Genomic DNA, 22666 nt, shown 5'->3' with positions numbered 1-22666 from the left:
AAAACCAAATAATTTTAATTTTACCTTTTAAAAGTGTCAGGTAATTCTAAAAATGAATAGGATTAATAAATAAAAGTAAATATATTAATATAAAATATAACTGCAGTCATTTTTAATGATGTCCATGCCATCTTACACACAGTTTACTTACCAAGCAAAACCAAGTTATATTAATTTAACCAAGAAATCTTTTGAATTTCCAAGTCATTACAACTTTGTTGTAAAAGTCAGCACACTCTACTGTACTTGTCCCTTCACTGCGCCCCCCCCCCCCCCGCCAGCCCTTGTGTTTCTTGTGCTCATTCACATCCTGCACCAAGCCCTGTTTTGCAAAGGGAACTGGGGGGCCCCTGCCCCCCCTCGCATCCTGCCAGCCCCATTCATGACTGGGGAAACCTGAGAAATTTCACATTTAAGACACGCCCACCAAAGTCCTTTCAAGAAGAACAAGGATTTATTGAGGTCCAGGGTGAAAACTTCCTACTAAGCCAAGTTTTATAAAAGGTTTATAAAAGGTCAAAACAGTGCAACCGGTAAGCAGGGGGACTTCACCGAGGGGGGGGGGCCTGGACGCTGTCCCCCCGGGAAGTCACGGAAGAGAATTGTAACCTGAGTTAGCCTGAGTTCCTGCCCCCCCTTCTTGGCAGCCCCCACAGGGTGGGGTGGGGAAGGGAGTGTCCTCGCACAACACACACCACGCACAGCGCCCCTCAGAGCTCCTCCGCCTGCCGCCTCTTCTCGAAGAATGCGCAGTAGGCCTCGCGGACGCCGTGCGCCTCCCCGGCCCCTTCTTCCGCGTCCGAGAAGGGGTCCGCGTGGCCCTCGGCCGAGGGCAGGTCGGCGTAGTCCATGCCTTCCTCCCAGCCCTCCTGCATGGCCTCGTTGCGGCTCTCGCAGATGTTGTGCAGGATGCAGCAGGCGACGATGACCAGCGGGACGTTCTTCTCGGCCACGTCCAGGCGCTTGAGGAGGCAGCGCCAGCGGCCCTTGAGCCGCTCAAAGGCGTAGCTGACGGCCATGCGGCACTTGCCCAGCAAGAGGTTGAAGCGCCGGCGGGGGCCCTCCGGGGCCTCGGGGTAGGGCTTCATCAGCCACGGCCGCAGGGGGCAGGCAGGACCCCCCAGCAGGACGGGGCCCACAGCCACCCCCTCGATCTCCGTGGTGGTCTGGGGGCCAAAGGTGCCCTTCTCCATGCGCTCAAAGAGCGGGGAGCCCCACGGCAGGCCCGAGTCCTGCAGGCCGCCCGACCAGCCGGCGTAGACGTCCATGAAGCGCCCTGCGCTGTCGACCAGGGCCTGCAGCACCATGGAGACCAGCCCCTTGCCGTTGATGTAGGCCGAGGCGCCGTGGGGCGAGCACAGGATGGGGATGTGGGTCTCGTCCACGGCGCCAATGCAGTTGGGGAAGCCCAGCTGCTCAAAGCCCTCCATGACGGCCTGGGCGTCCCCCAGGTGGACCACGTGCTGCAGCAGGACGTCGTGGATGGCCTCGCACACCTCCATGACGATGACCGAGGCGGTCGACACGCCCACGCCAAACTGGTTGGCCACCGAGCGGTAGCTGTCCGAGGTGGCCAGCTTCCAGAGCGTGAGGGCCACGCGCTTGTCGACGGGGATGGCGGCCCGCATGTTGGTGTCCTCGCGCTGCAGCACCGGCCGCAGCCTCTCCACCAGCTCCAGCACCGCCTCCCGCGACATGCGGAAGTAGCGCACCCACTCGCCGTCATCGGCCGGCCCGGCCACCAGGTTGTCCCACCAGTCCGTCTTCTGCGTCTTGCTCCACACCGTCCGGTCGTTGGGGCGGTAGCTGGCCCCCAGCAGCACCCGTGCCATGGCGGCCCGCTGCCTCCGGCGGCGCAAGCGGAGGTCACGCATCCGCTTGGCAGAGGAGCTGGGGGCCTTCCCAGGGTGCCAGGCTGACGGGGCGGAAGAAAAAGAGAGGCATGAGCTGCTTTCTAAATACAGTGGTACCTCACGTTACATGCGCTTCAGGTTACAGACTCCGCTAGCCCAGAAATAGTACCTCGGGCTAAGAACTTTGCTTCAGGATGAGAACAGAAATTGTGGAGCGGTGGGAGGCCCCATTAGCTAAAGTGGTGCCTCAGGTTAAGAAGTCAAATAAAAACATAAACATATAATCCCCTTTGACTCCCCCCTCCCCAATTGTGGATCTCAATATAATGATTTCCCCCTCTCCTCTAATTTTGTTGCTTTATCGCATGATAGAGGTTTTCCAGTTGTTTACTGGTCCTGTTTATATGATTTTGCAGTTTTTGTATATTGCGCTTCTGTGTTTAGTTTTACTACTTTGCTCTGGGATGGAAAACGCTCAATGAAGGGCAAGCTGTAAATACTGTGAAGGGATACATAAACCAGTAAGCAAATACTCACGCTGGGCGCTTCCTGGGGCAGCCACACCAGCGGGGTTCTCCGTAGTAGTCATGCTGGCGATCTCCGACCAGAGGCTGCTGGTGGCTGAAAGCCCATTGATGGGGCTCAGCACCAGGTCCTGGCTCTGGCTGCGAGCGGCTGCCCGGCAGGACTCCATGACGAGGGAGGCGTCTGGGTCCTGCGGCCGCAGGGAGAAGTCCGCCAGCCGCAGGGTGGGAGAGTCCTCGTCTTGCCCCTCCAGCGGGCAGCCGGGCAGCCCCACAGCATTGGCCGGGGGGTCCTGGTCGGGGGTCGGCAGCTGGTAGCCAGGGAGGCCGGCCCCCTGGCGATACTGGCTTGTGAAGCGGCTCTGCAGGTGGAAGTCGGGGAGCGCCAGGGCGTGGAGGTACGGATCCTGTTCCCGCAGCGTCAGGTCCCGCAGGTTGGGGTGCTGGGCGGGCAGGGCAAGCAGGAAGGGGGCCTCTCCCCCCTGGGGCTCCTCCCTGCGCCCCCTGCCCCTGCGCCCCCTCTGCTTGGTCCTGTTGAGGCAGACCTTGGGCACCACCAGCCCCCGACTCATCAGCAGGAAGCGGTCCAGGAGGGCAAAGAAGGGCATGGTCTGGCGCGCCCGGTTGGAGTGCAGGTTCCCGTCCTGGATCTCCTTGAAGCCCCTGCGCAGGTCCTTGGCCCGCTGGCGGCACTGCTCCAGGTTGCGGTGGAAGCCCATCTTCCGCATCTTCTCCGAGAGCCGCTTGTACTGCACCTCGTTGCGATAGTTGTCAAAGAGCGCCGTCTGGACGCGGTCGTCCCCCCACAGCTCCACAAAGGCCTTGGTCTCCGAGGTGGTCCAGTGGGCGGCCCGCTGGCGGACCTGCTCCATCGCGCGCTGGCGGCTGAGGGGTGAAAAGGAGAGGGGGCAGTGAGGCAGAAGGAAGGGGCTGGAAGGGACCCCCAGGGTCACCCAGGCCAACCCCCCCCCCAATGCGAGAATCTCAGCTCCAGCATCCCTGAGCCAACCTCTGCTGAAAGACCTCCAAGGAAGGAGAGGCTACCATCTCATAAGGGAGACCCTTTCGAAAACCCCAAAGATGCATTTCTCAGGCCAGAGACGCCCGGAGGTGATCCCTGACTCCATGACTACGGAGAATCCCTTCCCGCCAGTGCCAGACTCCTCACCTGTAGAAGGTGGCATCCAGCTGCCCGAAGGGGGGGCAGCCCTCCTGCGCGCCTGGCTTCTGGTCTCTGGCCAGGAGGGCGGCGATCTTGCAGCTGCAGCCAAAGCACTTGAAAAGCTTCCCCAGGGCCAGCTGGGCGTGGATCTGGGCCGCCTCCTGCTCCTCGTAGACAAAGTTGCTCTTGCAGTCGACGCAGGTGAAGACCCGCTCCCGGCAGTGGGCGCTCTGGTGGGCGGCCAGGCTGCTGTCGCTGCCAAAGAACTTCCCGCACTGCGGGCAGGGCAGCGCTCGCTCGCCAAAGTGGGTGCGCAGGACGTGGGAAACCAGGGCGTCCCGCTGGGGGAAAGTGCGGCCGCAGTCCGTGCAGCGGTGGGTGGCCGGCCCCTGGGGGTCCCCCCGCGGCTCCTCACGCTTGATGTGGGGCTTGGCGTCAGCTGGGGGAGGAGGAGAAAGGGCAGGTCAATACAGGTGAGAGACAGGAGTGCCAGCCATGCCCCCGCCTGCCCGGGACCCTTCAAGACAGGAGCTGAATGATCTGTGGCCTTTGGGGAAGGAAAACAGGTGTATCTTAATACTTTTGAAACAAGATTTAGCTCGATTTCTGTTGTGTTTGCATCAGTATGTTTGTAGTTGTGTTTGCATTGTCTGCTTTGACCCAGGGTGTTGTTTTAGGCCAACAAATGAAGAGTGGCATGGCACGACGTCTATTAGCCAGGGCTAGGAAAGAGGGTGGACCCCAAGCTAGGAAGCTCAAGGTTCCCCAGCAAAAAAACAGATGGGGGGGGGCCTGGAGGAAGAAATAAAAGGTCACCAAGGCAACCTTCCTCTATAAGTGATGGCTTTTGCAGGTCGCCCACTGACCGCAACCTCTGTGAAAATCTACTCTGCCCATTTCGGACCACCCCGTTTCAAGTCACAAAGGGGCACAAGCAGCCTTGCTCTGGAGAGAGGCCGAGACCCTCTGTGTCCCTGGAGAAACTCATCTGCAACCCAAGTAGCCCCCCGCCCCCCATTTGCAGAGAGCTCCCCCTTGTGCTCCTCTGCCCCTTCCCCACCCCTCAGGTTCCCTTTCTGGCCAGCCTGATTCACCCAGCGCCACCCCCTCCCAGGAGGGCAGGGAGACACCCCCAGGGTGGAGAGGGGGCACACGCCCCATACTATCCAGCAGCAGGCCTTGTACCGAGTCAGATGCTTGGCTCATCTAGCCAGGATGGCCTGCACTGACCGGCAGCAAAGGCTCTCCAGGGCTTCAGCAGGGCCTCTCTCTCAGCCCTTCCTGGAGATGCCAGCGGGACTTGAACCCGGGACCTTCTTCCTGCAAGGCAGGGCCTCTGCCACTAAGCCTTCCCACGGGGGGCCACCAAGTCCCTGCACAGACCCAGTGGGGCCCCAGAGCTGCAACAGGCCTCCTGGCACCACCATTGCATGCTGCCTGGGAAGCCTTCTGGCGCCGCCACTCACCCAGAGCGCCCGTCTTGGCTTTTTCGGGCTGAGTCTTGCTGCAGGGATGCTCCGCGCCTGGTCCTCTCCTGACCTCCAGCTGCTGCTTAGCCCCAGAAGCTGCACCCAGAGGAGAGAGGGGGAGAGCGAAGGAGAACGTCAGTAGCTCAACCTTAGAAGGCAGAGTCAAATTGCACCTGCCTGTTTTTAAGGACTAGGGATGGAAGGAGGATTCCTAGAGCTACTATTGGTGTCCCTTAACAGCTTCGGACCTGTCTCCCTAGGAGATCCTCTGACCCCACAGGTGCCACTTGACCGCTTTGATCAGAGGAACTGGCACCGTTCCAGGTGCCACCAAAGACCTCTTCCGCCTCTGTCAGAACTTGATTGTTTAGTGTGGCAGCAGCTGCCCTTGGGAACTCCCTGCCACTTGACACTAGGCAGGTACTTGCCCTTTCCCCTTTCAGAACCTGCTAAAAACATTCCTGTTTAGACAAGCCAACCTGGTGCTTAGAATGCTGACGTGAGTTTTAATTCTGCTTTTAGTCTAGTGTTATTTTCCCTTTTCAAATGTCTTAAATTATTGTTAATTTTTTGTAAACTGCTTTGAAGTTTGCTTGCTTGCTTACAATCAAGCTGTGTCTAAATTGAAGGCTGGAGGAGTTAACCCCAAGGTCTCCGAGGAAGGGGCTGCCTTTGCCCCTGCAGGGGGCTGGACGTCACAAGTCCAGGACGTCACTGATGGTCACAGCAGGATGGGCATGAAAGCAAAACGCAGCCAGGGATTGCTGCCAGCCAGTGTAGGCAATCCTGAGCTCCACAGACCAACGTAAAGCAGCTTTCTCTGCTCCCTGCTGGTCTTGGATAAGAAGCCACACCTCAGGGGTGGTGTAACCCTGGGGGTAAGACCCCCCCAGACTCCATGCCACCCCCCGACTTGCCTGCCTGTCAGTGGGCTTCTCCTGCAGATACACAAAGCAGACAGGAGCTCCAGAAAAGGATTCGCACTCGCTGCTCTCCATAGCCAGCCCAGAACAGCGCAACCCACATGCACTGCACCAGGATCTGTCCCCTTCAGGTCGCCAACTGAGAAGCATCGGGTTCAGCAGTGGCCACATTTGCTGCTCACAAAGTTGCAGAGTTTGAAGGGACCCCAAGGGTCATCCAGCCCAACCCCCTTAAAGGAACTTCACCCCTCGAGGGGCCTCACTCACCTGGGCTGGGCACTTGGGGAGCCTCTTCCGGCTTTTCCTCCATGGGGGCCTCAGAAGGAGGGGCCTCCCCTCGCTCCATTCGGCCCAAGACCTCCGGCTCGGGGTCACGGGTAGGAGCTGCAGGCGAGGAGAGAAAGTGGGAAAGTCACCACCTGCGGGAAAGACTTGGGCGCCACAAGGGGGAGCCAAGGGCCTGAAGGGGGCAGGTGTGGGGTGGATGTGGCAAGAAAGCAGGGGGAGGGCCCCTAACTGGTCTCCCCATGGCAGTGGTCAGAGGAGACCTGCCTCAGGCCTTCCTGGCCACGGAGAAAGAGTTTGGACGTAGAAACCGAGTCGGAAGGGGTCGCCAAGGGACATCTAGTCCAGCCACCCTGAGAGGGGACTCTTGCCCAAGAGGAGGAAGAGGAGCCTGGGGGCTGGATCCGAGCAGGGCCCCATCCAGCCCAGCCCCCTGGGTCTCAGAGAGCAGGGCCCAGCCAGCAAAGTGGGAAGGCAACAGCCCTCCTTGCCTCTCCCAGCCCCTGGCACGCCCAGGAAGACTGCCGTAGGACATGGAGGCTCCACCTGATGGTCACGGCTGGGGAGGCCATGTGCCTCAGCCCCCTTAGCAGCCCTCAGAGACGCTGCCCAAGTCAGGCCAGGCTTAGCTAGGAGAGGCCTCGGGGGGAGGCTGGAAAGGGAAGGGAGGACACAGAGCCTTCAGCTGGTGATGGTGGGGCAAAGCCAGAACTCTGAGGGATCCAGCGGATCACCGGTGAAACTTGTCTGATTTGACTTGAAGGGTCCGCCATCACCCCCACCCCACCTTCCGGGGTGTCCTGGGGCCAGCGGCTGCGACCCTCCCCCCCCCCGGGGGCTATCCAAGGGGGACCCTCACCCAGCGAGGCCACCAGGTCGTGGTTCTCCTTCATCACGTCCCAGTAGAGGGCCTTCTGCCAGGCCGTCAGCTGGGCCCACTCTTCAGGCGAGAAGTAGACAGCCACGTCCTCAAACGTCACCTGGAAGGAAAGCAGGCCGCATCCTGCTCGGTGTCAAGGGAGCCAGCACCCTTTGCCCACCCCCTGAAAATCAGCCTCTTCCAGAGGAGGGGGGAGAACGTGGCAGCTCAGAGCCTGGGCTGAGCGTCCCCAAACATCCAGAGCGAGGCAGAACGCACTGAGAGAGGGGTCCCCCCCCTCCGGGAGGAAGCGCAGCAGCAGGACCGCCAAGGCAGCTCTCCTGCAAAGACCCCACGCCAACAGGGGAGGGCGCCGTGCACAAAAAGAGAAAGGCACAGAGCAGTCCCACCCGCCCAGGTGCCGTCCGTGGGAGAGGCCAGCCGCCCCAATCCTGCTCCCTGCGTCCCCAGCAGTGCCTCCCGCTCTGCCCTGCCCTGGATGCAAGAGCAAGAGATGGGGCTGCAGGATCAGGCCAAAGGGAGCCCCTCTAGCCAGCCTCCTGTTCTCAGCAGGAAAAACTCCCCAAAGAACCTAGGAGTCCAGATAGACTGCCTCTGGACCTGGAGGCTCCCTAAGAAGAGAGGAAGAGCCCTGCTGAGTCAGGCCAGCGGCAGGTCTAGTTCAGCATCCTGTTCTCACAGGGGCCGACTGGGGGCCCATGACGGGAAACCCACAAGAGCCTCCTTCTCCCCTCCGGTGGCTTCCAGCAACTGGCAAGGGACTGTAGTTGTTGTTTATCCTTCAATTGTGTCCAACTCTTCATGACCAGAGCACGCCAGGCCCCCCTGTCTTCCACTGCCTCCCTCATGCTGGTAGCTTCGAGAACACTGTCCCGCCATCTCGTCCTCTGTCGTCTCCTTCTCCTTGTGCCCTCCATCTTTCCCAAGATCAGGGTCTTTTCCAGGGAGTCTTCTCTTCTCATGAGGTGGCCAAAGTCTTGGAGCCTCAGCTTCACGATCTGTCCTTCCAGTGAGCACTGAGGGCCGATTTCCTTCAGAATGGAGAGGTCGGATCTTCTTGCAGTCCATGGGACTCTCAAGAGTCTCCTCCAGCACCAGAATTCAAAAGCATCCGTTCTTCGGTGATCAGGCTTCTTTATGGTCCAGCTCTCCCTTCCATACAAGGGACATCTCTTGCTTATTCCCCCTCCCTCCTGCCCTGGACCCCACTGCCCACTCCCTCTGCTCACCTGAGCGGCCCGCGGGGGGCTCTGGGCCACCTGCTCCTGCTCCAGGAGCTCCAGGACTCGTTGGTGCCAGCACTCCCAGGTGCAGAGGCCCCGCCAGGCGCCAGGCGGCTCTGGAGGGCGGGGGGACATCCAGGGGGGGCCTTTGCAGCCTAGAGAGCAAGCGGAGATAGGGTTGAGCAAAACAGTTGTTGAGATTTTTGTGTGCAAAACCAACACTGCCAACATTGGATTTTCCCAGACATTTCGCTGATTTTTGCCCAGACCCAGCTTGCGACTGCAGTATTCTGGATTTGTCCAGGAAATTCCGGATGTATAGGAACCCCAAGTGGAGAGAGAGGACTGCTCTGATGAGTCATTTTCATAGTTAGAAAGGAAGAAGCTCAAAGTGTTTGACCAAAAAAAGAGATAAAACAATACTTTACCAGTAAAAGGAACTCATAACAACCATCAGAGACACTGGAAAAGCTAAAACAACAGACACAAAGCAGATTAAAATTCCCACTGGCTTCCTGAAAATCTGGGCAGGCTTCCCTAAAACAGGGATGTTTTTTAGCAGAGGCCGAAAGGAGCGCAGCGAAAGCGCTTGCGGGAAGTCAACAGGCAGGGAGTTCCAAAGTGCACAAGATCGAGTTCTGGCAACGGCGGATCAGGCAGGATGGGGCTCTGCAGTGGGGCCAGGGCTGCCCAGTGAAGGGCTCAGGCAGGGAAGCAGGCGAGCACTTGGGTCCAGGATTGCTCCAAGACGCTTCCATTTCATTCATTTATTTATTTCATAAAAATTATACAACGCTTTATTGTAAAAAAAACCCCAAACTCTCAGAATGTATATTTTATATTTGATGTTTTATTTCGGAACATTTCAATGTAGGTTGTAAACCGTTTTGAAGGTTTTTTTGTTACAAATAAAAAGTGCTTGTACAGCCGTACTTGGGTTTCCGAACAGCTCAGTTCTTGAACGTTTTGGCTGTTCCAGTTTGGGAACTATTTTTGGAAGTTGGACGTCCAACGGGGCTTCTGCAGCTTCCAATTAGAAGCCGCGCTTTGGTTCCCAAATATTTTGGAAGTTGAACGGACTGCCGGAACAGATTCCGTTCGATTTCCAAGGTCCGACTTTATTGTTTTATATTTATTATACATTTATAAAGACCCTGCCTTTTCCCCTGACAGGGACTCAGTGTGGCTTACAGATATATAAAAATGAAATGAATAACATCAATAAAGAGCAATTAATTGTTCCTGTTGTGAAATTCATTGTTGTAATTTTCCTTGGTGTAAAGCCCTGTTCTGAATAATGCATTTAATAGGGCCGGGATGAGTTTATGGGACGGGGGGGGGACCCCAAAGTGTGGGCGGCTCTGATCTGAGGAATGGCTTTTCCCTTTTGCCCCTTACATGCAGCCCAGGCTCCAAGGATGCCCCAAAGTGGTACCTGGGCTGCTGCTGGTGGAGGAGGAGGCTCCTTTGCCCGGTTTGTCCTGCGCAGGGGGGTCAGCGACGGCTGCCTCTCTCTCGCCAGGGGGCTCCCCAACGTACATGTCTTCCTCCATCGCCCAGTGGGCCTCCCCTTCTTCCTGTTCCTCCTCCTCAAGGCCACAGGCGGCTGCATCTTTGGTGGGTGCAGAGTCTGCCAGGAGGAAGAAGCCGGGTCAGCAGTGCTCAAAATTCCCCAGACACCTCCAGCTTTCTTCATCAGGTGAGCAGAAGAGCTTTTTTTACTGCATTTCTCTCCCAAGGAGCACATGGTTCATGCCCCTCCTGAGTTAACCCCTACAACAATCCTGTGAGGTAGGCGAAGAGGTTGTGACTGACTCCAAGGTCACCCAGTGAGCTTCAGGACGGAGTGGGGATTCGAACCCTGGTCTCCCAGGTCCTCATCCGACACTCTCACCACTGCCCCACACTGCCTTCCTGGAGTCCTTCTGCCGTGAGGCAGCTCTATAATTGAAGTCGCCAAATAAATATGGGGAAAGCAAAATGTCACTTAGAGAAGGATCTGAAATATTCTCCTTGAAGCTTGAGTTTTTGGTTTTATTTTGTTCTGGGTGGTTTTATTTGATGTTTCAATGTGTTGTAAAGCACTTTGAGATTTTTTCTTTAAAATATAAAATGGTACGGAAATTGGGGGGGGGGGGGATTCACAGATGAAAAAAGGATGCCTAGACATTCCATTGTGGTCCCCATAACTGAGGTTTAAGGTACCATTTGGCAATTAGCTTACATATGTGAGTTTCTAACCCTGGGGGTCAACATCTGCAGCCGGAACCAAATAGTGGCCAGCTAGCAGCATTCTGGCTCTCTGCAACCCCCACCCACCCACTTGATCCGGATCCTGGCTCTCCCTCCACCACATGGCTTCTCCTTTTCCTGCAGGTGTGGCAGCTGAGAGATCCGCCAGGCGACACTTCTCTGTAAGCAGCGAGGCACAGTGCTAGCAGGTCAGACTGGCAGAGACCCGGGTTCAAATCTCCCCTTGGCCAGGCCGGGGGTGACCTTGAGTCCAGTCCCTGCCTCTCAGCCAGACCTCCCTCGCAGGGTCATTGTGAGGAGACAATGGGGAGGAGGAGACCTCTATACACCACCTTGACCGCCCTGAGGAAAAATGGGGGGCAAATGGAATAAACCACTAAACAAATGGGGGGCTCCAAACAGTAGTATGTTTCCAAAGAGAGAGGTGCTGGGGCACAAGTTTATCCGCAAGCCACACGCTTTGCCTTGTCTTAGAAGCCTTGGGGCTTCTAAAATATAACATCCAAAAGATGTGACTCCAGAAAATGATCAATCCAACCTTCTAACTGCTGCTAAGATTACAGCAGCTAAAAATGGGAGCACATCTCCTGCTATATCCAAATGCGTTGAGAAAACTAGGTCCTGAGTAATTATGATTTAGCTAACTTATTACAAAAGAAAGTGTGCAAACCAGCCTAACAGGTTCATTGGGGGGGGGGTGAATGGGTATGGGGGGGAGGAACAGTTTGGGAAAACAAGCTCAAGGATCACGGCTTTCCGTCTGCTGTGACCGCATCTCTTTGTGCTCTTTATACATAAAAAGAAAGAACATAAATGAGAAGACCCATGTAGTGTGTGTGGGGGGGGGGCTCTTCCCAGTTACTCCGCAGAGAAGGGAGGTTCCTGCCTGCCCCCCAACCGGGGCACTTTGCACAGCACAGCCTGCCCCCAAGAGGTTCTCCCCATGGAGAATGAGGGCACTTTGAAGCTGACATCCCTAGCCGCTCCCTAGTCCCCCTTTGGGGCGCAAGGACTCAACTCAACCCTTGTTATTGCGGCAGTCCTGGGTTTGTGCAGGCCAACTCCACAGGGTTTTCTCCTAAGACACCAGCCTGCCCCTGCGCAGACAGCAGCCATCCTTCTGCGACCCAGAGCAGAGGCCATTATTCTGCCGCTGTCCCCTCTGTCTCTGCACAGGAAGGTCTCTGTGGTGCTGCAAATCTGGAAAGGCCAAAGGAGTCTGGAGAAGGGTGCGCAAGCGTTGGCACGGCACTCCGGGAAGCACTGGGGCCACAGTTCCTGCATTGCAGGGGGTTGGACTGGATGACCCTCAGGGTCCCTTGCAGCTCTACAAGCCTATGACTCTGGGCCCCTGAGGAAATGAACACCTGCAGCTGAGCTAACATTGGCACCCAAGAGCCCCCCCCCCAGTGGTCCAGGCAGGGCAACCGGTGATGCCCAGGTGCCCCTCAAAGAGCACCCCCCCCCACAGCTCGGCAGCAGCTCTCCCAGACTGACAGCCCAGGCCCAGAGCGCTTGTCCTGATGCCAGAGATGGACAAAGGGGCATCTGAGCCGCTTGCAAAACCCCCCCCCCATGCTTCGTTATAAAAGCCATGTGACTGTCACCAGATTGCACCGCAAGGAAGCCAACAGCCCCCCCCCCCTTCGAGGGCTGCAGTAAGCGCAGTGCTGCACGGGGTGTGTGTGTGTGTGTGTCTTCTGTCCTACTGGGGTGCCGGGCTCTCCTGACTCACTCCTGACTCAGGGCTGAGTCTCATTCCCCTCTCTGCTCCACAGCCTGAGTTTGAACCCGAGATGCGGCTCCTCCTCCCCTGATGCCTCCAGAGATTAGGAGAGGCTCAGCTCCTTCCTGGACGTCCTGCAAGGTCATCCTCATGAGGCGGGGGGGGAGCCCAAGAGCCCCCAAAGAGCCCCCAAAGGGGGACCATCAAGTTGCGAGGCCAAATATCCCTCCCTGCCTGCCTCTGGCCCAGGGAAGCCTGCTGGATGAGGCCAGGGGCACGTCTGCTCCAGCCTCCTCTTCCCTCAGGGGCCAGCCAGATGGGAAACCCCCAAGAAGGGCCTGAGCAGCACAAGACCCACTCTCCCCATTGCTGCCCCTGGCTGGGAGGCAGAGCAGAGCCATCCTGGGGAGGAGTCGCCCAGAGCCCTCTTCTCGTCCTTCAGGGATTTGCTTAACCCGCTTTTAAGCCACCAGGCCAGTGGTCCTCACCGGGTCCTGCAGGAGGGAGTTCCACAGTTTAGCTGGGCACCATGCCAAGGAGGATTGTGCAGCTGCTGCATAAAAATGGGGTGGATAAGTGACTGCGGCGCAGAGGGAGGCGTCTCTGCCTGGCTCCTGGCAGTGCCAGGGCTTGGACTTGGCCCTCTGCCTCCCCAACAACCACTATCCAGACCCACAGACTGTCCCAGCACATCTGCCCCCTAAGTGCCAACTTCAGCAGCTCTCACCTGGGCAGCAAAAGTCCCTGGGAGGTGCAGGAGGAGGAGGAGGAGGAAGAGGAGGCAGCCCCCCCAACAAACTTCCGCTTGTTCTGGGCTGCTTTATCCCAAAGGTGTCTGGCCTGGCAACCTCTGCTCCTCAAACGGGCCTGGAGGAAGCCCGGTGCCAGGGCGCAGCAGGTCAAACCCCTTCCGACTTGGCTCCCAAAGGTGTTCCTTGGCCTCTGGGAGCCTGACTCACACCCAGGCGGGTCCCAAGCTGGCAGTGCTTGCATTCCCTTTCCGAAAGAGAAGGCCGGGAGCAGCTGTCCCCATTGATTCATTGCACTTATCTCCTACCTGTGTCTCCAAGGAGCTCAAGGCCGCGTGCAGAGTTCTCCTTCCTCCCACTAGATCCCCACAGCAACCCTGCAAGGTAGGCTGGGCTGAGAGGCAATGACTGGTTTCTAAAGGAACCCCCAGGGAGCTTCACGGCCAAGCGGGGATTCGAACCCAGGTCTCTCCCAGGTCCTGGCCTGGCATTCTAATCACTAGGCCACGCTGGCGCCTGATCAAGAATAGCCGGCCGACGGGAAGCCAAAGGGAGGCAGATTTATGCTGCAGGGGAGGGAGAAAGATTACAGAAGGCAGGCAGAAGTCTCTCTCGCCCCACTCTTAAAATCCTAGAGCCCGATGGGGCCTTCCAGCAAAAGTGAACATTGGACGATTCAGGACAGATCAAAGAGGGCAATTCTTCACACAGTGGAACTCACTGCCACCAGAAGTACTGATGGCTACCAAACTAGACAGGATTGAAAGAGGACTGGACAAATTCATGGCGACAAGGCTAGGCATGAGGACTACAGTTCAACCTCTGCTGTCAGAGGCCAGTTGGTGAGAATCATTGGGAGTTGGGCAGGGGGAAGAATCATAGAATCTTAGACTGGGAAGGGACCCTCGGGGTCATCTAGTCCAACCCCCTGAAAGGCAGGAATCTCAGCTAAAGCATCCAGGGAAGATGGCCGGCCAACCTCTGCTGAAACACCTCAAGGAAGGAGAGGCCACCGCCTCTCGTGGGAGTCCGTTCTACTGCCAAGCAGCTCTGACTGTCAGAAAGTTTTTCTGAAGGTTTGGTTGGCATCTCTTTTCTTGTAACTTGAAGCCATGGGTTCGAGTCCTACCCTCCGGAGCAGGAGCTTGTTCCATCTTCCTTGTGGCAGCCCTTGAGATATTTGAGGATGGTTCTCATACCTCCTCACAGCCTCCTCTTTTCCAGGCTCAACATACCCATCTCCTTCAACTGCTCCTCATAAGGCTTAGTTTCCAGACCCTTGATCATCTTGGTCACCCTCCTCTGCCCACATTCCAGCTTGTCAACATCCTTCTTAAACTGTGGTGCCCAGAACTGGACACAGTATTCCAGGTGAGGTCTGACCAAGGCAGAAGAGAGTGGGACTATGACTTCCCTTGATCTGGACACTAGACCTCTGTTGAGGCAGCCTAGAATAGCATTAGCTTTTTTTGCTGCTGATCACACTGTAGACTCATGTCAAGCTTGTGGTCCACCAAGACCCCTAGATCCTTTTCAAGTGTACTGCTAGTAAGCCAGGGGTCCCCCATCCTATATATGTGCATCTGGTTCTTCATGCCTAAGTGCAGAACCTTGCATTTGTCCCTATTGAAATTCATTTCTCCAATCTGTTAAGGTCATTTTGAATTGTGATTTTGTCTTCTGCAGCATTACCTACCCCTACCAGTTTGATGTCATCTGCAAATTTGTTGAGCATCCCCTCAATTCCTTCATCCAAGTCATTTAGAAAAATGTTAAACAACCACTTGCCCAGGACAGAACCCTGCGGCTCCCCACTTGTCACTTTTTCCCAGGATGACGAAGAACCATTCATGAGTCCTCTTTGGGCTCAATCAGTCAACCTGCTACAAATCCACCTAACAGTTACCTTGTTCAACCCACATTTTACCAGTTCCCTCGCAAGAATATCATGGGGGACTTTGTCCAAAGCCTCACTGAAATAAAGATACACTCTGTCCACAGAATTCCCCTGATCCACCAAGTCTGTAATTCCATCAAAAGAAAAAAAGAAATCAGATTGGTCTGGCGTGACTTATTTATGAGAAACTCATTCTTGGCCTTAGTAATCACAGCATCCTTTCCTAAATGCTCACAGGCCAAATGTTGAATTATCTATTCTAGGACCTTCCCTGGTATTGATGTCAAGCTCACCGGTCGGTAGTTACCTGGCTCTTCCTTTCCCCCGTTTTTGAAGATGTGGACATTTTCCTGCCTCCAGCCTGTAGGGACCTCACACGGCTGCTGCTGCTGTGACCTTCCTGCCCTTCTGTGGGCTTCTCCCCACTGAGACATGTGGTTGGCGCCTGTGAGAAGGGGAGGCTGTGAGCTGCCCTGTAATCTTAAGGGGAAGGGTAGCATATACAGCGGCACCTCGGGTTAAGAACTTAATTTGTTCCGGAGGTCCGTTCTTAACCTGAAACTTTTCTTAACCTGCTGCCACGCCGCCGGAGCACGATTTCTGTTCTCATCCTGAAGCAAAGTTCTTAACCCGAGGTACTATTTCTGGGTTAGCGGAGTCTGTAGCCTGAAGCGTATGTAACCCGAGGTACCACTGTAAATTTAATAAATATGAATGATAATGTGGGCATCTGTCTGTCTCGAGACAGAAGCCAAGCAAGCAGCACTGAAGGGCCCTCCCTGGGGCATTGCGCATGGAGGTCCTGGGCTGCCCAAACCCCCGAGCTGGCCTGGCTGACGGGGTCCAAAAGAAAGCAGAGCAAGATGTGGGGCACCAGTGGGGCTGCAGGAGTTGCTGGATGGAGGCATCCAACTGTCTTAGGGACTCCACTCCAGAGGCCGACTGCACATGGGGCAAATGTTGCTGCTGCAGGCCAGGCCTTTGCTATGCCGCACCTTCCATACCTTTTGGGCTTCGCAGAATCGTAGACTTGGAAGGGACCCCAAGGGCCATCCAGCCCAACCCCTTGCAGCGCAGGAATCCCTTGTGGGCTGCGCACTTTTCTCTGCTTTGGCTGGAGGGGAAGCTCCTTCTGAAGTCAAAGCAGCGGCACTCCTTCCCTGGGACACGGGAAGCCTCTGCATGAGTCACCGGGGCGCCTTCAGGCAAGAGCCTCAAGCGGGGAGGGGCTCAGAGGCTCCATCCCCAGTGACTCACGCGCTCCTTTGGCAGCGCCAACGGAAGCCACTCAGAAGGTGTGAACACACCCGGAGTCGGCCCTCTTTCTCGGGGAGCAGCTTCTGCCCCTCTCTCTTTATGCAACCCACCACACGGCATTTCTCAATGCAGGTAAATCCTGCAAGAAAGTCATGGGGCGTTTTCAGTCCTCCTCCTGCAAGGGATTCCAGGGCATCTAGAAGGGGGGGGGGGGTTCACAGCACTTCCAAATCCTGATGGGATGCATCACTTTGCGTGCATGCCCAGGTGACTGATGAGCATGTTTCATGCACACACTGCGAAGGCCGCGCATCAGCCTGAAGCAGCCCCCAGCCTGCAAATTCCCCAGGATGACTTCCATGCTGGGCGTTTAATGTCACAAAGCTCAGCTGCAGCACCGAAAGAGTCGGCCTGGAGGAAGCGCCCCTCAGGTGGAAACCAACCTGCCCCAGTTTGTTCTTGACAGAGAGGCCTTTCCTCCAAGGATGAAGGGGGCTGCCTCGGTCCCAAAGACCAAGGAGAAGCCAGCGCTCAGGGGGTGGGGAATTCCCTTTGCAGAGTTCAGCTTGGGAGAGGAGGGTCAGCCCAGAGGCTGCTCCTGCTGCGGGCAGAAGAGGCTGTGTTTGGGGGGTGTGGCAACTGCTTCTGCCAGTTCTTCAGCTCTGCTCCTCTTGCATGGGGCCCTGGGCTGCTTTTTCATAGAATTGTAGAGTTGGAAGGGACCCTGAGGGTCATGTAGTCCAACCCCCTGTGATGCAGGAATCTCAGCTTAAGAATCCCTCACGGACGGCGACCCAACCGGTTGGGGGAACCTCCAAGGAAGGAGGGAGTCCGCCCCACTGCCAAACAGCTCTGACCGGCTGACAGAGAAGCACTCCACAAAGGGAAATGCCAGACTTTGGCTGTGGGGCCACAAAAGGATTGTGCATCCCACTGGACGGGACGGGGGGCTGGATGATGTCGAGATGCCCAGGGCAGGTGAAGCCCCACCCCGGCCCCTTCCCTTGCCACCCTCTTTCCCACACACGTCCCCTCTCCCTTCACCATCCACCGCGCCCACCCCCCACTGGCTGACCCACTCACCCCTTTCCTTTCTGAGGGGCTGGCTAGACCTCAGAGCTCTGCTTCCATCCGCCTGTCCGCCTGCCTCTTCCTCTCCCTTACAGCTTTCCCACCTGGGGAGCAAGGTCACACCTGCCCTTATTCACCCCACATCCTTGAGCAACCACCAGGATGTGTGAACCTGCCAGCATCAGTCACCAGGCAGTGAGTCACCCGAAATCTCTGCCTCCAGCCACGCCAGGCAAACGCCCCCAAAGTGCCAAGCCGTTTATCTGCGGGTTTTCAAATGTGCCTGACCATGCAGGCAAAGGAGAGCCATCATAGCTAGTGGCTATTCAGAGCCCTGTCCTCTGTGGATTGGTCCAGTGCTCTTCTAAAGCCATCCAGGTTGGCGGCTATCCCTGCCTCCTGAGGCGGAGAGTTCCACAGATTCACTGGACAGTGTAAAGGACTTTCTTCATCTGTCCTGGATCTCTCAACGTTCAGCTTCCTTGCATGTCCACGATTTCTTATGTGATGAGAGACAGAAAAACTTTCCTCTCTCCACTTTCCCCAGACACACATCATTTTATAAGCCGCTATCATGTTGCCTCTCCGTTTCCTATTCTCTAAACGGAAAAGTCCCAAATGCTGCGACCTTCCTTCGTAGGGAAGGTGGACCCAACACCTGACACGCTGTGTGATGCCTTCCTCTGTCCTTAGGACGCCCACGGAGGCCAGGCTGTCCTCAGCAGACGTTCAAGCCCAGCCTCCTGGCCTGAAAACAGGACGCAAAAGCCCCAAGCTGCCCAGGCTCCTTCCGTGTGGAAGCAGGAGCGCAGCCGGGCCTGCTGCCCCACGAGACTGCCTTGCTTTGGGCCATGGCGTCCCCCAAGGGGCCACGAAGGAGCGGTCGGGCCAGGCTCCCAGGAGGGGGCAAAGAACGCCCTGCCTTCCAGGGTGAGGGAGGAAGCCGGGCCCCCTCCATTCCCTCCGCAAGAAAGAGAAGGCCGTCTCCATGGCAACCGGCCTGGGTCCCGGCCTGGACCACGGCGGGAGCCCAGCGCTAGGCTGGCTTCGGTCCCTTGTCAGGCCTGGAAGCCGAATCCGTGCAGAGTCCGGCCTCCCCTGGGCACCTGGCAGAAGATCTGGGGCACGTCCGCAAAGCAGATTCAATCCGCATTCACCCTGCGGAACCAAAACATGGATTTGACTCCTTCCAGGCCCAAAAGGAGAAGCCAAGGTCTTCCATTTATCTTTAGCAACCGGGTTTAGAGGGGCTAAAAGAAGACGACGACGACCCTCCAATGTAGGACAGAGGGAGGGAGAAGGGGAGTCCTCCTTCCTTGCTGCACCTCCAGAGCACCCAAAGTCTCTCCAAGGCAGCTGCTCCCTTGTGACTCTGAATGCAGATTTCCCCACCGAGGTGTCCTAAGACACCTGGACTGCACAAAACGGCTCACGTTTCAAACCTAAAGATAGTCGGAGTTTAAAAGCTAAGCAGCAGAGCTGGAAGGTTCAGTCAGTCAGTACTCAAATAAAGGGGTGCACAAAAGCCACCAAATAAAGGAACCCACAAATCTAAGGATTGAGTGACGCACGTCGGCAACTGGTCGCCCTCTGCCAACGAGATACAGGCTCTGTGCCTCATAAAGACGGCCCAAGTGTACCAAACAAGCACATTGCAAGCGTACCTTTGTGTAAGGTGAACGGGGGGGGGGGGTGTGCCTCCTGCACACCTAAACTCAGGCCAGCAAGGTGTACACCCTGACACACCGTGAGCGTGTGAAGGGAGCCACTAAACTTGGGTTGAGCATTTTGTGGACGGGGCTGATGGGCCCCAAATGGTAGCCAGCCCTGGTCTGCACTCAGCCCAAGTTCACACCCCACCATCCAGCTTTTAGAACATCTTAAATTATTGCTATTTTTTCCTACTGATAATTTTATTTTTCTCCTTTCTTGTAAACTGCTTTGAATTTGTTTTGTTTTTTAACTATCAAGTGGTGTATATATTTTATAAATTTTATAAATAAATCACCCACGTTGAAGGACTTTGTCCAACTCAAGAAGGGGGGGGGGGATGACGCTGCAACTCCCCACCAGTGGAAATATGTAGAAATAGTAAAACCCCCCTTAAAACTAAGGGAACTGTATATCAGACGAGCCAGAATGGGTCTGTGAAAACAGGTCACAGGTGATTTACTTGGTTCCTCCTTTTTTGGTTACATTCACACATAATGCCCCCCCCCCATTTCACTATAAATTAAATACAATATTCATTTGATTTTAAATATAGTGGGGGGGTTGGGATGTGTGTGGGGATCTTAAGAGTTGAATAAAGAGGGACTGTCAAAGAGGCCATTTCTCCTCCTTCCCATTTCTGTCCCGTCCCCCGTCCCCCCGCAACCGCCACACCTCAACTTCCCCACTAAGGAGAGATTTATTCAAATGGGCACCCAATTTACCCTCCTTTCTGATCCATCCCTGCTCTTCCTGGACCCATTTTAGTGGCCAGACTGCCTGTCAGCAAAACTTTACTGACACTTTGCTAGTCTGTGTGTCTGTGCAGATCCGGGGCCTCGGACCCTGAGCTCTTCACGCAGAAGACACCCCCAGCTCTCCCCCCCCAAAAACAATCTTTGATAAAGAGAGAAAAGAGGGGTGTCCTCACCTAGTGGGGCCACTGGCTTGCGATTTTCCAGCATCACCTCCCTCTGCATTTGGACCCCTTCTGCCATCCTTTTGCACCTCCCGCGGGAAAACAGGTCTGAGTGTCCTTGAGGCACCTGCAAGATAGAATCACAGAACTGCAGAGTCGGCAGGGTCCCAGGGTCATCCAGTCCAACCCCCCACGAGGCAGGAACCTCAAGCAGGCACAGCGATCAGCACCCCACATTTGTAACTGGGCTGCAAAAGACATCCTGCTCTCATCAGCTGAACTGGAACGGTTACCGGGGCCACATAATCCCTGCTCTGCATTTGTAAGAATTCAATCTTGTAGTGGGGCAGCACCCACACTGTGGAACTCCCTGCCTCTTGACGCCAGGCAGGCGCCTGCTTAAAACATCATTGTTTAGACAAGCCTACCTAGATGCTTAGGAAGGTAAGGCGAGCTTGAATCTGTTTCCAATTATTGCCATTTTAACTTTTTGAAAGTTTTCCATTGTTGTTGTTATTTTTCCTTATGGATAATTTTGCTTTATCTTTTTGTAAAACACTTTGAAAGGGTTTTTTCCCCTTTCAACAATGAAGCGCTGTATAAATTTTATGAAATAAATAAAACGAATAAAGAAACTGAGCAGCGGCCACCCTAAGCCCCCCACGCCTTCATGTGAGGTTTATCCTCTCCCCCACCCCTTTCTCCCTCTCCCAACTTACTCCTGCTCCAAAAGGTCAAGCAGCATCCTGACAGCAGACGAAGGGAAAATGCACACCAAAAAGCATTCTATTCCAGACGGATTTCAAAATAACCCACAACCTCTTCTTATAAATCCAACAATGCAGATTTAACAGGCACAAACAATCCAGCTCCCAGGAGACATGATCTCGGGGGTGCCCCCAAAATGGCACTTGAACTCGCATCTTTCAAGGTCACCGCTGCTGGCAAAGGCCGGGGAGGGGAAGGGCTGACTTGCGAGGGGTGGAGGAGCCAGCAAAAGGGCCTCTGACACAGGGGGACACCCCCAGATCACAACCCTCTCCTCTATTTTGTAAGGGGCTCTTTGCAAACTGAAGTCTTTGGTGTGAACCTGAAAATGCAAGCATCCCGACTGAAGGCATCTTCCAGCTGCAAACTCAGATTTGTCCCATGTAATGTGTCAAATGTGACCCTACAGGCCGGAGAAGTATTTATTTATTTTATTTTATTTTATTTTTTATTAAGGATTTTCTTGTTTTACAGAAGTATTTATTATCTTCATGTGGGCAAAACGGACCCGCTTGCCACGCAAAGGCCTCAGCTATGTTCTTCTCCTCTCTCTCACGCCTTTTTATTCCAAATCAATGAAGTCCTGCACCCCACCTCCTGGCCGCGCTCTCCACGCACATGCAAGGGATTCCTCCTCGGGACCCGGGTGCGAACTCTGCCCCCCCCTTGTGCCCTTGACCCGCCTGCCTGGAAGAATGTCCAAATCCGCTTCCAGGCTGAGATCCTTGACTGGCCTGGGATAGATTTGGAAGTGTCTGCAGGGCAGGAAGAGAAGCCCGGTCAGATTGGGGGGGGGGCCTCGGCCACATCTCTCCCCCCCCCGCACTCTGAGGGGGCTGTGCAAGAGATGAGCTCCGCTTCTTCAGCCTGGGATGCAGGAGCAGCAGCAGCAGGCAGGTGCCCAGCCGCCCCGGAGGGTGAAACGGGGGGGGGGTCGCCCGGCAGTCGCGGACCCGCCCCCTCCTCCCTCCCGCGCCCGGCGCCCTTGGGATGGGGTGGGGGGCTACTCTCTGTCGGCGGCGACCCTGCCGGGATCGGGGCCGCCTTTGTTCCGAGGCCGCCCCCGCCCGCGACACCCCCGGGGGGGAGGGGTCGTGGCGGGGGGGCGGAGGCGGGGGGGGTCAAACCTCCGATCGGCCCCGCCTGCCGCCCCCCAGTGGTGGGCGGGGAGGGGGCGCGGGGGGGGGTCAGAGGGGCTGCCGGCCGCGCGGAGGGGACCCACCTGGGGAGGGATCGGCCAGCCCCCTCCTGGCCCGGGCGGCGGCGGCGGCGGCGTCTCCCGTCTCGGCTTCCCGGGGAGGTCGCAGTCACGCTCCTTGGCCGCGCAGGCCCCGCCCCCGCCGCGGTGCACGACGGGACTTGGAGTCCTGCCCCGGGAGACCCGGAGGCCGGAGGGAGCGCGGCGCCGGGAGGCGGCGGACCCGGAGCCCAAGGAGTCCGGCCTGCAGAGGCCAAGGCCGGCCGGGGAGCAGGGATCCTCCGCTGGCTGCTCGCCGTTGGGAGAGGAATTTGGAGGTCTGGAGGTCTCTGTTGTGGTTGAGTCGTCTGGATGTCTGGTACACCCAGGTAGTGGGGTTGCTGACCTGGAGCCAGACATCCTGGAGAGGGAAGTCAAATGGGCCTTAGAAAGCATTGCAAATAACAAGGCCAGTGGAAGTGATGGTATTCCAGCTGAACTATTTATAATTTTAAAAGATGATGCTGTCAAGGTGCTACACTCAATATGCCAGCAAGTTTGGAAAACTCAGCAGTGGCCAGAGGATTGGAGAAGATCAGTCTACATCTAAATTCTACCAATAGGGAACCTAATGTAAGGACTCTATGTGGGCTCTTGGATACCCCATAAGGGAAAAGGGCAATTTTTGTTTACAACACCGCCTGGCCCGGCTGGACACGGAGGCCTCGGGAACCCCTTCCCACAAGAAGACAGGGGCCAGAAAGGCTTCCGAGCCGGTCTCAGGGAAAGTCTCCCTCCGGAGCAGGACATCTGCCCCCCA

The 22666-nt window shown here is 56.2% G+C and overlaps 1 protein-coding gene across 1 annotated transcript; it reads right to left on the bottom strand.

The window, feature by feature from the left end:
* Nucleotides 1-435: 435 nt before the first annotated feature.
* Nucleotides 436-22266, bottom strand: LOC310661365 (uncharacterized protein; the record flags this gene model as incomplete). The annotated part of the gene is made up of 11 exons (XM_083407214.1): nt 436-1915; nt 2391-3262; nt 3546-3978; nt 5006-5104; nt 6199-6315; nt 7076-7196; nt 8326-8474; nt 9755-9949; nt 15252-15389; nt 19914-20028; nt 21892-22266. The coding sequence occupies 11 exons, from the start codon at nt 22264-22266 to the stop codon at nt 711-713; spliced, it is 3819 nt and encodes a 1272-aa protein (XP_083263340.1). The 3' UTR covers nt 436-710.
* Between the last annotated feature and the right edge of the window lie 400 nt (nt 22267-22666).

This window comes from Podarcis tiliguerta (genome assembly GCF_965153285.1).
Source record: "Podarcis tiliguerta genome assembly, chromosome: 12".
Lineage (NCBI taxonomy): Eukaryota > Metazoa > Chordata > Lepidosauria > Squamata > Lacertidae > Podarcis > Podarcis tiliguerta.
This window is presented reverse-complemented; position numbering and strand designations above follow the sequence as displayed.